At 36.7% G+C, this 17,294-nt stretch overlaps 1 protein-coding gene across 2 annotated transcripts in view; it reads left to right on the top strand.

Moving 5' to 3' along the window:
* LOC121418315 (presequence protease, mitochondrial-like) overlaps positions 1-17,294 on the top strand; it is a 47,686-nt gene that overhangs the window by 25,383 nt on the left and 5,009 nt on the right. For both annotated transcript variants that reach the window (XM_041612124.1, XM_041612115.1), the window contains exons 10-23: positions 3,517-3,645; positions 4,457-4,570; positions 6,003-6,099; positions 6,618-6,891; positions 8,129-8,245; positions 8,790-8,919; positions 9,908-10,028; positions 11,350-11,426; positions 12,540-12,705; positions 13,098-13,198; positions 14,172-14,283; positions 14,823-14,935; positions 15,994-16,047; positions 16,562-16,633. In XM_041612124.1, coding sequence (XP_041468058.1) covers positions 3,517-3,645; positions 4,457-4,570; positions 6,003-6,099; positions 6,618-6,891; positions 8,129-8,245; positions 8,790-8,919; positions 9,908-10,028; positions 11,350-11,426; positions 12,540-12,705; positions 13,098-13,198; positions 14,172-14,283; positions 14,823-14,935; positions 15,994-16,047; positions 16,562-16,633 — 1,677 coding nt within the window. The remainder of the gene's footprint in view (positions 1-3,516; positions 3,646-4,456; positions 4,571-6,002; positions 6,100-6,617; positions 6,892-8,128; positions 8,246-8,789; positions 8,920-9,907; positions 10,029-11,349; positions 11,427-12,539; positions 12,706-13,097; positions 13,199-14,171; positions 14,284-14,822; positions 14,936-15,993; positions 16,048-16,561; positions 16,634-17,294) is intronic.

Genomic DNA, 17,294 nt, shown 5'->3' with positions numbered 1-17,294 from the left:
AGTTGAGAAAAGATGATGATGAAAAAAAACACAGTTATCAAAAGAAACTAGTATACATGTATGTATAAAAGCACCTTGTTCATCTGTTATTTGTTATTTACACAACACTTGAGAAGCAAGATACAGTCAAACCTGTCTATAGCGGCCACCGAAGGGAAACGGCAAAAGTGGCCACTATAACATTGCCTAAACATGTACTTGTACCATTTCAAACCATCAATTAATGTTGTTAATTAAGTGTGCTTTGTAAGCCAATAAAAGCAAACTGATTTGAAGATCTAAAAGAATTTAGTGTATGTGAGATTCAGCTACGCAGGCCCGGGCCAACGCATTACCGACACCACAACGGGGACGTATGACACGTATCTCACTTGGTGTCATGTGGGCTCTGAAAAGAGCCATTTGGGTAATGGTTGGCCCTGAAATGGGCCGTTTGGGTAATGATTGGCCCTGAAAAGGGCCGTTCGGGTAATGGTTGGCCCTGAAAAGGGCCATTTGGTTTGCAACTAAAGAGCTTCAAGTCTTCTTAAAAAAGTCGAACATTGTAGTCTGCCTAGCAACTTGCTTCTGACGAAGATGTTCGGATTCAACCGAGTCCTGAAGGTCAGAGCATTTCTGCAGATGCCTGCTCAGGATCTGTAGTAAGAAGTCCTACATCTATCTCAGCCAACTCTTCCAAAGACACCTGAAACTCCCTCTGGCACACAGCGTCTAGTCCATCCCCTGACACTTCAGATGACTCCACCTCTTTCTCAGCTTCGAGGTTCTGAGTGCCAATACCACAGTTACGAAAACACTTCTGGATGGTCTCATCAGTGGTGTCCCTCCATGATCAGTGGTGTCCCTCCAAGATTTGTCAATCCACTGGATAGCCTGAAGCACATCAGTTTTCTTCATGGTCTAGGTTAAACCAGTCTTCAGAATGAGGGGCCACTTTGACTGTACCTTTTTTCAGCTTGTATGGAAACCTTAAACACCTGAAGTTGAATCAAAATGTACATACAGTATGTATGTACTTTGAAAAATTACCAAAGCTGAAGTAGTTCTACATTTCTGGTTGCTTGGCTCCTTTTGGGGCATTATGGATAGTACTTCTACAATACAACATCACCTTTGTTCGATGCAGTGTGACATTTTTTTTTCTGCTTCCCATTGCCAGTCTGAGCGATCAGCGAGCTGAGTGTCTCTACTGATTTGGGTACCTCTCCTTCCTTGCTAAACACTCTCTCACAATCAGCATTGCTATTACCATTATACATGTAGCTGTCATGACTCTAGAATGCAGTATTGCAGTTGATACTTCTTTTGTCCAGATGTTGGATCTATTATCTGACTAATGTGATGCCATTCCTGGTTGATGCTAACGTCATCTTTGTGCTGTATCTCTCTGTCAATTTGAGAGAGATTGAACTCTGATTGCAGCTCATCCGTTGCTTCTTTCTCTACCACATTGAAGCGTTTGGCAAAAAATCTACTTGCTGAAATCTGGTATTGATCCTGTCTTTGATGTTCAAGACCTTTGCATGAATTAGAGAACATCATTTTTCATAGGGTAGTGTTTCATCATGTAAGCTGTAGAACTGTGGGTATTTTACACTCTTGAAAAACTCATCTGTATTGATCCCTTTCTTGTGATCATTCAGGAATGTGGGACATTCATAGCCAATTTGAATGTCCTGATCATCTTCTGTTTCATGTTCGGACAAATTTCCTCAGATCTCATCAAAAGACTTGACATGTACCGGATACAGCTTAATGTTGTCCATGTCCCATCTGTTGCCAGACTGTAAAATTAATCCTTCGTGTTGTTTGCTATAAGTCCTGCATCTTCATTATCATGAGAGTCTATAATATGCTTGGTCTTTGTTCTTGTACAAGAATACTCCTTGGCAATGGCACTGTGAAGGAACATTTTCTCGAACAGTTTTCCACTGTGATCCGCTGCATTTATCACAATGTTGTGCTCATATATAAAAAAATAGAAAATGAATAAAAGAAATTGAAGAAAATATAAGTGCGACATACAATCAACTTGAAGTTGATGTAGAGTTTGAAGTTTGTCACAAAAAAAGGAGGAGCAACTGGAACCATGTAATATTTTGAAAAAAAAACTGTTGCTTACACTATCAAACACTAAAGCTTGCCTCCATCATGTCATCAATACTCTTGGCTCAGTCTATTTGGCAGGTAGGCCTATAGTCAATTTTTCTTTCTCCAGGGTTCAAGATATTCTTCATGAAGATTATTTACAAAGTCTGAGGATTAAAAAAATAAAGGAAACTTGGATGAGAGTATGTTAATTTGAACTCTTATTGAGATTCTCATCTGAAGTTTATTCCATACTTTGTTCTGTTAAGGTTAGGCCTACAGTTATAATATATTCTAAGCAATTGTAGTCCAGTTGTTTTTATTTCATTTTCAACAGAACAAATTAAAATGGTGAAATATAATCACGATCACATTTGCAAAAAAGTTGTATACAAACAATATAAATTGAGACAGGTATATATGAAATTGAATGATATATCTAACCTATTGTACGCATGTATGCCTTCTGTCAGTTCTGACACTGTCAGGTCATATCTGTACATTGGAAAATTGATCAAAGTGTGATGATAATGGAGCTTGGATTCAAATTAAAAGTGCAATGCAATGTCAAAACCAGCATCTGTCTACTGAATGGAAAACAAACATGAACAAAAAAAAACTTACCTTAATAAAACTTTGTCAATGATCCCTGCTTGATGATGTACGGGGTCTCGTACAATGGCAGTAGGCCTACAAATTAAATTGGCAAGTCACACGGTCTCTCAAATCAGTCCATTTAAAGATAATCTAGAATCCAACTAGATTTATTCCTATCAAGAATCCACAGGTTCACAATCAAACACAAAAAAAACGGCAGATGAACATGGAATCTGCTTCGATATATGTTTAAACCTCACAGCAGAAAGTTTGCGGTATCTTTTCAAAACCGTTCTGTTCATCATGACCAATGTTGTAACACACTCCAAACCAGTGGCGCACTAGCCCAGTCCTTATAATACACCCGCTAGCCAATAGACCCCATCAAGATACAATTTTCAAGATGTATGACACGTATATGCGCACTGTGTCCTGAATACATACATAGCTGTTTGGTAAAACTAAATGTGTTTGAGTACTAAAATATGATTTCCACTCTCCAATGTTAAAAATTGTATTGCTATGATTTATTCCACTTTTTAATTCATAAATCATAAAAAATTCCCTAAATTACAAATATTTTTAATTGGTTTGCAGGTATGTGGTGATAACGAGGACCATGATGATGATGTGAAGTATAATGATGATGTTATATCCTTTATTTTTTCTTGAGTAATTTGTAATAACCAGAATCACATCTTTGCGCCTTTTATATGGTTGTTTGTAATCATAATGATGATATATACATGTAGATCTGATTATGGTGTGTTGATAGTGGTTTATGCTTGAACATATTTCTCATCTGCGGACTGTTTCATTATTCCCTTCCAGTGTTACTGATGCAGAGGAATTAGTGTTTGGTCAGATTCTTGGCTCCCTCCTGGTAGATGGTCCAACGGCACCCTTCTATCACTCTCTCATAGGATCTAGTATTGGGTCTGATTATGCTCCATGTATTGGGTAAGTTAGCTTGGTCAGCAGTCTAACACTTCCAAGAAAAGAATAATAATAATAACAATAATAATATAGGTATATTTATACCCAGGGAAGCCACTTCAGTTCTGAAAACTGTTCTCCCGGCGTGCCCTGCTATTATTATTACCCCAGTTTTAGCAGGGCTGCCTAGGTGCTCAAAGCATTCAAGGAATTTCTTCCTACCGGGTACCCATTCACCTCACCTGGGTTGAGTGCAGCACAGTGTGGACAATTTCTTGCTGAAGGAAATTACGCCATGGCTGGGATTCGAACCCACAACCCTCTGTTTCAAAGTCAGAAGACTAATCCATTGGGATTAGAAGAGATAAAAGCTTATTATACATGTAAAGTCATCTTGAAAATTATATTTTCAGTCTGTTTTGCTGAAGTCAATATTAATTTTGTCAAAGTAAATTGGACAGTTGGAATCAAAATGAAAAAAAGCATAACAAAACATAACCACCTCCACCAAAGACAGTCAAGAGTAATTGGTAGTTGGTGTTATTGCCATATTCGTGAAGTTTGAACTGAACAAACTGTGACTCAGGAATAATCATCGCAGACTAATTGTTTTGAAGGAAACCCAGTAAAGATTCATAATGTGCAATATGAATTTATCCCGCTCTCATCTTCATTCCTAAACTGCTTTGAGTGTTCTAATTACATGCGAAACTGGTTTCCTGAACTCCTGAAATCTGCATAAATCAACTAAATCATAATCGGGCCCCTCAAGTCAGCTATAATATTTAAAGTATGTTTAGTTTAAACTTTGCATACTTCTGTGTGTAATCTCCAGGTACAGCAGTCAAACTAGAGACTCAACATTCAGTATTGGCCTTCGAGGATTAGCTGAAGAAGATGTGGACAAAGTAAAAAAGATCATTGAAGACACCATAGCAAAAGTTATCAGGTATGAACTTGACAATTTGTCAGTGTGTCATTAAGGTGTCGGTACCTATAGACCAAAAGAGATTGATTGGTAGAAATAAACCATATTTTGCATCCTTCCAACTAAATTCATGATTGCCTTTTTGTTTTGTGAACATGAGATTTTGTGAGACTTACTCTTCCATTTGTGTCGCAAAATATACGCCAATTGATTGTATAATATTTGTTTGATTTGCAAATAATTAATTTACAGAAAGACCAATATCCAATCCCATTAGAGTTGCCGATCTTGGTGGTCTCCCACCTTTTGGGTTTTCAGTAGAAATGATGTGAAATATTTAAGTGTGCTTGAATGATGTGCATCACATTTTGTGTATAATGTCATCTTTTTGCTTTCAATTCTTGTTCAAAATTTATCTGTTATAAGAATCCAAAAATGAAAGCAGTTGATATTCTTTCAGCATCAAGTTTACTTTCTTCAAAATTCTAGTGATAGTGGTGGTAGTAGAAGTAGTATACAAATAGCGAATAGGCATGAATGCGATGGTGCGAGATTTCACATGAGGTGAAAGAAAAGATCCTCATTATGCTATGTATAGAGTGTCTCTTTCACCTAATGCGTCATCTCGCACCATTGCACGAATAAGAATGTTCCCTTTTTGTGTTGTACAACAGTAATCTTTGAATTTGGTTAAGTCCCTGACTATGTGGATTGCTGGGTTCAGCTCGGACTCACAGGGATCTCCCTCACCCCCTTCCTCCTTTTTAACTCTTTGCACGCCACTTACACTATCCCCCCTGCGCCACATTAATTTTGGGGTGCTGTATGCATTGTGTGCAAACTGTGACTTGAGTCGTCATTGGCAGTCCGCTGTATGTGCTGCGAGTCGTCCGTGGCAGGCAAAGAGTTAACATATTCAGAGCATGCTCCTCCCTCAACCCAACCCCCCTACTCCACCACTTGCTCCGACCATGTTTTCTTTGTTTACCCACTTTCCCTCCGACCAGCCTCCTCGAACCCAAGCACCCTCCTCAACAAATGTCCATATGGAACCTTTGATATAAAAAATTGGTGGTGTTTATATTATGAAGTGCATTAATTTATGATACACTTTAATTAAACATTCAAGCTTTATATGTATATCCATTTTAATCATCTACAAACATAATGGTAACCAAGCATTTGTATTTTTAGCACCAGCACTTTGTAATTCAAATAAAAATATTTGCCATTCTCAGTTTAATAGAACTCTAAAATGCACACCTTTTTAATTCCTAATATTATATGTATGCTGTTTTGTTATTAAGATGTATAAATGCATTCAAGCTATTATTAAGTTATTGTAGCTCTTGTAGATGTTTAAGTTTAAGAGTGCATAGAGAATTAACTATTATACATGATGTGTTTTATTATTATTCTTACTATAATCTCTCACCATTCTTCTTGTAACTAGGAAGGGGTTTGAAGCTGAAAGAATTGAGGCCATCCTTCATAAGATAGAGCTCTCTAACAAACATCAATCCACTCATTTTGGCCTTGGTGTAGCTGCTGTAAGTACTGTACTCCTTTATCTCTCTCCTTGTGAAATGGATGTTGATGGCAACAGCATCTATTTCACAAGGTATACATGTACTACATTGTACCTTGGCTCAAAGTCTGTCTGAAGTTTTGATGAAGGGTCAACAGTGTCCTGTACAGTCATGCACAATAGTATTTGCAAAGTGTGAGAGTGCTATGTCTATTAGTTCAGTGCGCTGGTATGAACTCATTCCTGTGTGGGGATTGGTCTATCTGATTATTTTCTTTTTAATTCAAACTTTTTTGGATGTTGACAGGATATTTGGACAAACTTTTTTGTACATGAATCAGGAGGGTATACTTTTAAACCACAGCAAACATGATGATCTCTATGCAAAACGAGGTTTTTATGATTTTGGAATATTAATATCTTAAATTGAAACAAATGTGTAATACTTGTACCATGCAAACATGATGAATAGTTCTATAAAGTAAACAAACCACTAACTATAAATTAAAGAGCCTTTCAAACAAAATTGATGAAATTTAGGCTGTCATGCCGAGTTGGAACCATGGCAATGACCCATCAACCAACCTGAAGGTCAATCAGCTTGTTGATAGCTTCAAAGCCAAGATGGCCGCTGACCCCAACTACCTGCAGTCAAAGGTCAAGGAATACTTCCAGGACAACCAGCATAAACTGTGGCTTACCATGAAACCCAAGGAGGATTATGTGGAGGAACAGGAGAGGGAGGAGAAAGAAAAACTGGATGGGATGGTTGCAAGATTAACAGAGGCTGACAAGAAGGATATATACGACAGAGGTAAGATGGTGATGATGATAAGATGATGATAAGATGATGATGGTGGTGGTGGTGACAGTGTAGATGTTGATGATGATGGTGATATTGATGGTGATGATGATGATGTAGATGATGATGAAGATTGTGGTGGTGACAGTGTAGATGTCATTGATGATGGTGATATTGTTGTTGATAATAATGATGATTATAATGGTATTGATGGTCATTTTTATTTTATTTTATTTTTTTATTGTAACATATTTAATCAGGATAAAGATAAAACATGATCAGCCAAGGCTGTTTTACATCATGGTCCTGACAACACACACAAAATATATATACAGTGTGTAATGCATAAAAATTATTTCTAAAAAGTAGTAAACTACAATGGCTCACAATATAAAAAGATTTATAAGTGGTATGACCTAGACGGAGAACAGGATAAAAGAAAGAAGAGAGACGAGAGAGGAAGGTAAGAGAAAGGGGGGAGGTGGGAGAAGGAAATAAAAGAAGGTCGGTCAATTAGAAAACAATACATATCATTTCATTAAACGACAGCTTTAAAATATTGGCATTTTATACATACGTTTAAAAACTTCAAGAGAATTTGCATTTTGAATATTAGATGGGAGGCTATTCCAAATGATGATGATGATAATGATCATGATGATTGTAATACTGATGGTGATGATGATGATGGGTATGATGATGATGAAGATGATGACGATGATGATGGTGATGATGACAATGATGATGATGGTGGTGATGATGAAGATCATGGTGGTGATGATGACTAAGATAATGGTAATTATTATGAATGATATTGACCATGTTCATAATAATTATAATGAGGTTAATGAAAATGATGAAACTTTAATGGAGATAACAATCATAACAATGACAATGGTGATGATGATGAATATGATGATGATGAATATGATGATGCTGCTGCTGATGTTAAAAGCATGTATTAATAGCAAGCAACATGCCATTATCCTCGTCATATGATTCTAGTCTGCTCAGTTCTTAAACTGTTGTCAACATTACACTGATTGCTCTCTAAAAAAGCGGGCAGGGGGACTAATCAGCACAATGCCTTCTCCAGGACCAAGATAAAAAACCGTGTCTCATTCTGATCTTATTATCCTGTCAAAATACGGGTATATTGGAATAGATAAATAAGTCGCCCTCTCCTTAAATGTATGTTTCCCCCTCTGCATAACATTTAATGGGGCATCTTTATAACTCTCGTTAATAGGCTTAGAATTGGCTGAAGAACAGAAGAGAGAAGAAGACATAACCTGCCTACCAAGCTTGAAGATCAGTGACATCGATGCAAAGGTCAAAAGAACTGCTGTTGAATTGAGGAATATAGGTACGAAAACTGAATCAAACAAGTATGGAAGTGTATCCTATTACCAAATGCTTTCATGTATGCAATCAAAATATTTTCTGTAAGCACATCATTTTTCGATGATTAGATTATCACCATGATGAATACAAAATTAGCTTTAGAAAATACAAATGAAACAATCATGTTCATCACCTTCTAATTGCATCCCATCTTTGTATATGCAAGTCATTTTAGTGATTTGAGAATCTTACTGTGTGGAAAAAAGGTTTGATTTCTATTGAAAATAATTGACAATTTATTACATTAATGATGAGCCATTAAAAAAATCTTTCTTTATTTTGAGAAACAAAGACATCACAAATTTAATTTTGACTCTTTCTTTTAGAATTCCCTGTGTTAATAGAATGTTGCATATTTCCAACCTGTCCATATTAATATTGTCTAGGAAATTCTTAGTGTTATGATTGTTTGATTTTTCTCTTTTTTATTTAACTAAACTTTTTTTGGGTGGCAGGTCACACATATGAACAGTTTTGGTTTTTGTATTTGCATCTTTCCCATGCAGGTGGTGTTCACACGCAGTTCTGTGAGCAGCCAATCAATGGGATTACGTACTTTCGGGCCCTGTTCACACCCGACAACATTCCTGATAACCTCCAAATCTACCTGCCTCTCTTCTGCAATGTCATCACAAAGTGAGTATTATCAAGCTATTCATAATCAAGGCATCTTTAAGTTGTGAACAAGTGTCCTTCCATCCCCGGCCAGTACTAAAGCCCTAGATTGTTTTTCAATTTTTTTCAGAATGTGTTTTTTTTTTTGGCAGCTTTCCTAGATGCTTTTATTAATTGAATTTAGAGTGGTTTTAACATATCTAACTATCATTCTACTGTAAATCCATACTGGGATCCATTTTCTTTTACAACAAATAATGCACAGGTTTTTATTTTGTGATCAATTAACAATGATGGAACTTACCTGTAGATCCACGATGTGCGAAAGCAGTCTGATAAATCCTCATACTTGTTGCCCCATGGTACCCCTGTGTGCTACAAACTGTGCATACATATAAGTGTTTTGCAAACAATTGAGACGTGTGGGAATTACGCGTAACATATTCATGAGCTAGTCATGAACCATTTGTAAATAGTCATGAACTATAAAGTTCTGAACTTGTCGTAAACTGTGTGCCGTTCGTGTCAAAGTATGACTTGTCCATGAAAACAGTTCACAAGAATTCTCCCCAAAATTTTTCTTGCCAAACTTTTTAAATATTTTAACTTTTGGCTTGACCCTTCAAGCAATGCCTTCCCCTGTCCCTTATACTTCACAAGATGGCGCAATAGGGCATGATGTGCAAACTAGTCGGTCTCTGAAATCGTGCAAGTGTCATAGTTCTAGTATCATTAGGTTTTACAGTTTGCTCAGAAAGAAGACATTTTTGTTTTTGTGGACTTACCTTTAAAATCATCTGTGTGCTTCTAAATGATATAGCTAATTTATGTGTTTGAATGATGTACATGTAGGATGCATGCAGGAGAAATTTTGAGTAACGGCATCCTCAGCTTTTTGAGGTTCTCTGGTCCATATGTCCAGGAGAGCTAGATGTCATTGAGTTTGCTCAGAAGAAATGTTATAGTATAATCGGATGACATTACTTGTTAACATCCTTCCATGTCGCAGGATGGGTGCAGGAGAGCTAGATTTTATTGAGTTTGCTCAGAAGGAAGAATTGAAGACTGGCGGAATCACAACATCAAGACACATAGCTCAATATCACAGTGATATCATGCAGTATGAACAGGTAATTAATGTAAAGGGGGATGGGTCTGATTAACAATGGGTGTATTCAGACCACCTCTAAGTTCACGAATACAGGTATTATCTTATCGAGAGATTTAACTCTGATCTACCACTATCAGAAAATACCAGTTATTTTTGGCTGTGTAAAAGCAAATTTCTTGTCATATTCCCAAATGAATATACCCGCTAACAGTTGGTACTTGTCAGAATTTTGAGAATTTTCACTGGATTCTTGCAGAGTGAGAGCAAATAGCAAATTACAGGAACTTTCTCAACCCAGTGTGCAGTTGTATGTGGGCATCATGGGTGGCTGCTGACCTATCATTTTGAAATCATGTAATCATGGACAGATTTTTTTTTTGTGCTAACTTGTTTTTTTTTTATAATAAATTGTATCTATTAATTTGATATTGAAGAAAAAAAATTGGGTTGGAAGTTAGTGGGATATCATTGAGCTGTGCATCCAGATTTACTGAAATGTAATTTTGGATTATCAAGCTTTGATTGCATTTGTTGCGAGAGAAAAACTCGTTTTCTAAAAGAATCTCTGTTACATCACTACTTACAAATGTATCTTCTATATTTGAAGAGCTTGTTGAAAATTGGGGTATGTTTTCAGACTGCCTGTCTTTCCACAAAATTTTGATGGGGTGTTTATACTTGTATCTCAAAAATTCAAAAGTTTGAGGGCAGCTCAGAAAATGCTATACTTTGAAAATATGACAGTGGTGGCAACCGCATCTTATGTAGACTGTGCCTATTTCATCTCGAAGGCTCGGTCTAATCCAAAGAAAAGAATATCATTTTAATAAATTATACATTTTGAGAAACAATGAAAAGTCTAATTCTAAATTAGGAAACTAACCATGAGAAAGCACACTTCTCTATATATACATGTAAAGCATTGTGGTCTGGTGGTTCGAACCACAGCCTTTGAAACAGAGGTTTGCAGGTTTGAAATTCCGGCCATGGGGTAATTTCCTTTTGCAAGAAATTTATCCACAAGGTGTTGCACTCGACCTATGTGAAGTAAATGGGTGAGAGTAGGAACTATTTCCGCAAGAATCTGTAAACACCGGAATCTGTAGACTAGGGAAGCCAGGGTTATATACATGAGCATCTAACGAGATGGATATCTGCTTATTACATGCAAAGATACTCTACGTAAATATTTACTGGTATTATTATTGTTGTTGTTGTTGTTGTTATTGATAGATGTCAGTATGATATATTGTAAATAACGTTTTTTTTTTAGAACAAAGATGGATGTAATTATTACATTTGGAATTGAGGTCTAGACTTCTGTGTTTACATTTTTGCAGGGGATCAGCCTATTCTCTTTCTGTTTGGACAGGAATTTGCCAGATATGTTCGATCTTCTTCTCAAAGTATTCACAAGGTTAGTGTAGTCCCTATAATATTCACTTCATCTACATGTACATGTAGTTGGTCTCGTTCTCTTACAGTCTAATACCATATGGGGTAAACCAATTTTTTCTGTATCAATTTCGTAAACTTTCAGTTTGGATTTCACTACAACTGGTGTTGTCCAATTCTCAATTATTCTAACACCCAGTTTGACCAATTTTCACTCTGCCTATGTATTTTGGGTGATTTTGTCAAAAGGAAATTAGGGTCATAAAGAGTTCATATAGCGATATAGACTATTTGTTGGAGGGAGCGAGTTGGATCAGTCAGTTAAGCGTCTGCCTGTCGAATTAAAGCTCGTGGGTTCGAGTCCACCCCGGGCAGATGACTGAAGCCTGCATAGTGTACCTGACCCTCCCCTGTTACATAGATGCAGGCTATGTTACAGTGGAAAACACAACCATTTGCATGTTAAGAACTTGCTGCTTTATTTATTAAATCAACTATATTGGGATGAGAGACCTGTGGGTCACAGTGATTCAGTTCGCTTTTTGCCTCCCAGGCACAGGTGACATCAAAACAAATGATAATAACAATAGACCAAGCGGATGTTGAAGGAAACGGAAATAGCCGAACTGAAATTTGAACAAAATCGTAAATGGGCTAAATGGCAATTAGTTCTCATGGTAGTAGACAGACTTGATAAAAAGGATCTAGGATTATGAGACCAAACAGAAAATAGACAAAAATCAGCCCATACTCTGAAGTCAGGTTTAATCTAACTTTGGTCTAAAATTGTGGATAAATTATGGATAGCCCATTGTGATATGAATAGCTAACAGAAGAGGTTTGATTTATAAACTCATTTGACACTCTCAGAAAGATAATTGTCACCATTATAGAACTAGGAAAGAGAGCGGAAACCGTAAGAAATATGCTATGTAAAGAAATCATTTGACATTTTCAGCTTTCCATGATTTTAGCACAGAGTTGGACCATGGTCAAGTTAAAACGGACTTCAGAATATGGGCCAGAGGGCTTTACACAAAGTGGAAATTCACCTTCCGTATTAATAGAGGTGTACCTATTTCCTAAAGAGTCTTGGTTCATAAAAGATATATCTATTCATTTTAAATTTTTTTAGCCCAAGGCTGAATGACCTGGATCGTTTGGCTACTTTGGTACGGATGGAAGCAGCGGAAATAGCCAACTCTATCACACACATGGGACATGCCTTTGCCATGAAACGAGCTGGTAGTAGTCTGTCGCCCTCTGGCAGGCTCCATGAGATAGCAGGAGGAATGACCCAGGTACTTAAGGTGTCCTACAGATTTTGTCAACTGTTGAGCTGTTGAATTGTATGTGTATATACAGCATTGTTTCTCACAAACCTATCACGTGTAACATGTTTGCTCTTTTCTTGTAGAATATTTAGGTCAAACTTGTTCAGCCCAACCTAGAATTTACTCTGAATAATTTTGATTAAATACTAATGATGATGATAAAAAACCATCTTGTATAGCACATATGAAGATAAATAAATATCATAAATGCACCTTAGTAAAGTTAAAGTACATTTCAATTCATATTTTGAAGTCTAAAATCAAGACTAATACCTGTAGCTTTGCAAATGTATATAATCTTGTCATTATGCATGAAGTACTCAAACTAGCAATTCTCTTTATATCTGTACAAATTGTAGGTGTCATTTTTAAAAGGACTCGCTGAGTCCGAGAACCTGGATCCAGTATTAGCCAACCTTCGCACTATCGCATCTTTAGTACTCAACAAGACCAACATGAGGTAACTGCTTTGGAACTTAGGCATTATTTCAAATCTACAGTGTATTCTGAAATTATAGAATTCAAAATGTTAATACTCTTTAGTGCACGCTATATATCTCAGGGGCCATGGATGCTATGTGCAAAAAAAAAATCACAATTTAGGATTGTGATGGTCAGCCCCCCCCCCCCCTGTGTAAACTGTTCCACGGCCTCTGTATCTTATGATTGTTTGTTGAAATTTCACATCAGATTTCATGAAATTTTCAGCATTATGATTGATTGAAATTGAATTTTCATTTTCATCCTTGCATTTTATATTTTTGTCTGTATGGACTTGCCTATTTAATGCTCAAGAAAGATTTTATCCCCAACAAGCTCTCAGAGTGTAAAATGTTCTGTTGCATTGAGCACTGACTAAAATGTTTGGGTTGTATTAAGCTGTTCACCATCAAGCCCCAAATTTGGATCAGAATTCATCAAGAGTTAAGTATCTGATCATGTCCTTTACCCATTGTGGGGAAACTCTGCAATCTTTTCAGACACCAAACTATACATACCTTAATGAGACTGAAGTTATGAAAGTGACCTGATACTGTCACATATGGACAAGCAGTCATAGCTCTCAGGAGCTAGTCTGCAGGCACAGACCCTGATTAAAACTTTGATCAACAAGTTGGACCCTAGGCAAAGACTAGCACATATAAAACTTGGTGTTTCAGCGAGAGGGCCTTCAGCACAAAAGCCATTGTAGGCTTCACATTCAGACCCTAACCTCGAATGAAGGGCTTGAACAGCAGACTGCTCAGGAGCCACAACTCTGTTAACCATTCATGTCTATTTGTTTTTTATACGCCTTCTATTGTATAAGTTAGACATATAGTATAAATCAACTTTCTAACAGAATGTAAGCGGAGGGTGAAATTAATTTTTATTTTCACAAACTGATGGATTAATGACTTAATTTTTCTTCTATGTATTGATGCTGCCTGTAGGTGTGCATTGAACTCTAGCCCTGAAGGTATGGATGAAGCAACCAATCAGCTGATGAGATTCCTAGATAGCCTACCAGGATCACCTATAGGGGATAACTTACATTTAACCGAGGTATGCTTTTTAGGAATTGTATCAGGCAAAAAAATTTTTTTGTATTTTTCTGGGGTGCTTTTCACAATTTGCTACCTGAATCTTCAACATGTGATAAGCTTTAAAATTGTGATGAACATATTATGGTAACACGCTCGGTGTCTGTCTGCTAACTTTTCCTTGTAAACGCGATAACTTCAGTTTGACGTAACCTTGGCTCATATACATTGGTGTTTATGATACTAGCATGCATCCCAGGAAGCCTATCGATTTTGAGGTCAAAGGTCAAGGTCACAGTGACATAGTTTCATCTTGCCCTTCTGCAGTCCTTGTTAAACTTCAGTTTAACTTAACCTAGGCTCATATAATTTGGTGTGTGTGATACTAGCATGGATCCCAGTAATTCTATTGATTTTGAGGTCAGAAGGTCAAAGGTGAAGTCGCCACAATCCATTTTTCTTGCTTGACCAATGATTCCATTTTCAGCGTTACAGGCGGGCGTATTATGTGCTCGCCTTAGCAACACTCTTGTTTTATTATTGTTTGCTGTTCTCCCTTAGGTATCTGACTTCAGTCCTTTAGAAGAAAGAACACATTATGAACTCCCTTTCCCTGTTAATTACATGAGCCATGCAGTATGTGGAGTGCCTTATACACACCAAGATTTCCCAAAGTAAGTCATTACAACTACTTTAGGAACAGTGATTTTCTGTTTACCAGTCGATCAAAACAGAAAGTCTGTTCTGGTTCTTTACTTTTTGTGTATAAATTTATTGAATTTATGTTTTGTCAAAGTAAATTGTTGTTTTTGCTAGAATTGCAGTTCTAAATTTTATTTGAATCAGAATTAGAGGAAAAGGAAAAAAGTTTTTTTTTTTAACGGAAAATCACTGTCCCTACTTCTTGCATTGCAATCTGAGTCCAGTTTCATGAAATCTGATGCCGATAGCAAGTGCTGAAATTCTATGAAAAATTACTGTTGGCGAATCAATGCTTTCATCTTTGTAGAGTATAATAATTTTTTCTTTTTCATTTGACAGTAGCGTTATGGTGATGATAATGATGATTGGATAGTGCATTGCATGTATATAAATTTTATGTATAAAAATGATGATGGTGATGATGATGATTGTGATGATTGTGATGATGATCATGATTGTTATGATAATGATTGTGATGATGATGATGATGATTGTGATGATGATTGTGATGATGATGGTGATGATAATGATGGTGATGATGATTGTGATGATGATGATGATTGTGATGATGATGATGATGATGATGATGGTGATTGTGTTGATCATGATTGTGATGATGATGATGATGGTGGTGATGATGATAATGATGAAGATGACAGTGAATATGATGGTGATGATAATCATGATGATAATGAAGATGATGTTCTAACGTCTCCAAATGATAATGGTGAAGTTGATGATGATGATAATAAACATGATGATTATGATTTTGTTCCTTCTACCACATATGGTATATAGGGGTTCAGCTTTATTAAAGCACATTGCAGCTGTTTATGTTTGTCTTCTGCTAAAAAGTATCACAGCTCTTGCAATACCACCTGTTTTAGCTATTTTTATGTGGTCGCTCGCTGTCTTATACATTGACTTACAGGTGTGAACAATTTGCACAGTCCTGAATATTACATGTATCTGCATCTTCCAATCAGCTTCTCTGAAGCAAACCAAAGTTAATTAACCCTTTCTTTTGCAGGTTGAGGGTTCTTGCCCGTTTGATGTCTGCCAAATACCTCCATAGAGAAATCAGGTGAGAATTGATCCCCATAGAGAAGAGAAACACCTTCATCTTCTAGTCCAAAAGCAGTATGTCTGATCTCATTGATTCCATTTTCCCATATTTCCCATAGCTGCATGGATTATTTTTTATCTTAGAAAGTTAATTTATGTTCAAATATTTTATTTGTCTAGTCGTGGTGGCTCAGTGGTAGAGCACCCGCCTCATGGCCGTAAGGTCGTGGGTTCAATCCCCAGTCAAGTCATACCAAAGACTTTAAAAATGGGACCTGCTGCCTTCTTGTCAGGTGCTAACAGTAACTATGTTATGTAAGGCCTGCTGGGAGAACAGTTCATAAGAGCTGAAGTGGCTTTGCGAGTAAACAAGAATTATGATTTGTTTTCATGTAATTGTAAGAGGATATGTAAAATCTTTAGATCACACCATGTTTGCATACATTTTTATACTTTAATGCACTTTATATAAGCTGTACATTTCTTCATTGTTTATATTTATCAACCTAAATGTGACTTTCGTTGTGACATAGGGAGAAGGGAGGAGCATATGGAGGCGGAGCATCGATGGGTACGGAAGGAGCTTTCAAATTTTACTCATACAGGTTTGTACCATTTCCTATTTGTACACGCTTCTTTGGATCTATTACATTTGGGTTTTCATTAATACTTTTGATGGAAAATTTCATGAAATGATCAATCTTTTTAGTGCAGCCGATCCCTATTTCTAAAGATTTTTACTTGTATTTATACTTTGTCAAAAGTCTTTTGCCATGTGTTTCAGCAGGAATCTTGCTATAAATGCACTATGCATCTTTTCATATTGGCTTTCCGAAATACATGTAGGCCATAACATCATAATTTATGGCGATTGATTGGCTGACGTTTTTAAAAATTGTAAAAGAATTGCATAAACATTCCTTGCATATCAAATGTCGGAGATTTGGTGTGCGATTCTCCTGGAACAAATCAATTGGCAGTTGTAGCGTGTGGCAGGTGAGCATGCACATTGTTTTTTTTGCTGCAATTGCATATTGTGTGCTGGGCTTTATCAACTGCTCAAGCCTTGATAATCTGGGAGATCGGGGTCCCGTCTTACAAAGAGTTGTGATTGATCCGATGGATCGCAACTATGGAAAGCCAGCAACATCTAAAATACATGTTTGTTCAAAATATTATCTAGAAATGACATGTATTCATACATTCACTGTATTCATACATGTATTCATACATGTATTCATACATTCACTGACATACATTCTTGAC

The sequence above is a fragment of the Lytechinus variegatus genome, chromosome 1, assembly GCF_018143015.1.
Source record: "Lytechinus variegatus isolate NC3 chromosome 1, Lvar_3.0, whole genome shotgun sequence".
In the NCBI taxonomy this organism is placed as follows: Eukaryota; Metazoa; Echinodermata; class Echinoidea; order Temnopleuroida; family Toxopneustidae; genus Lytechinus; species Lytechinus variegatus.
Note: the sequence above shows the minus strand (reverse complement) of the source record. Positions and strands in the feature narration are given on the sequence as shown.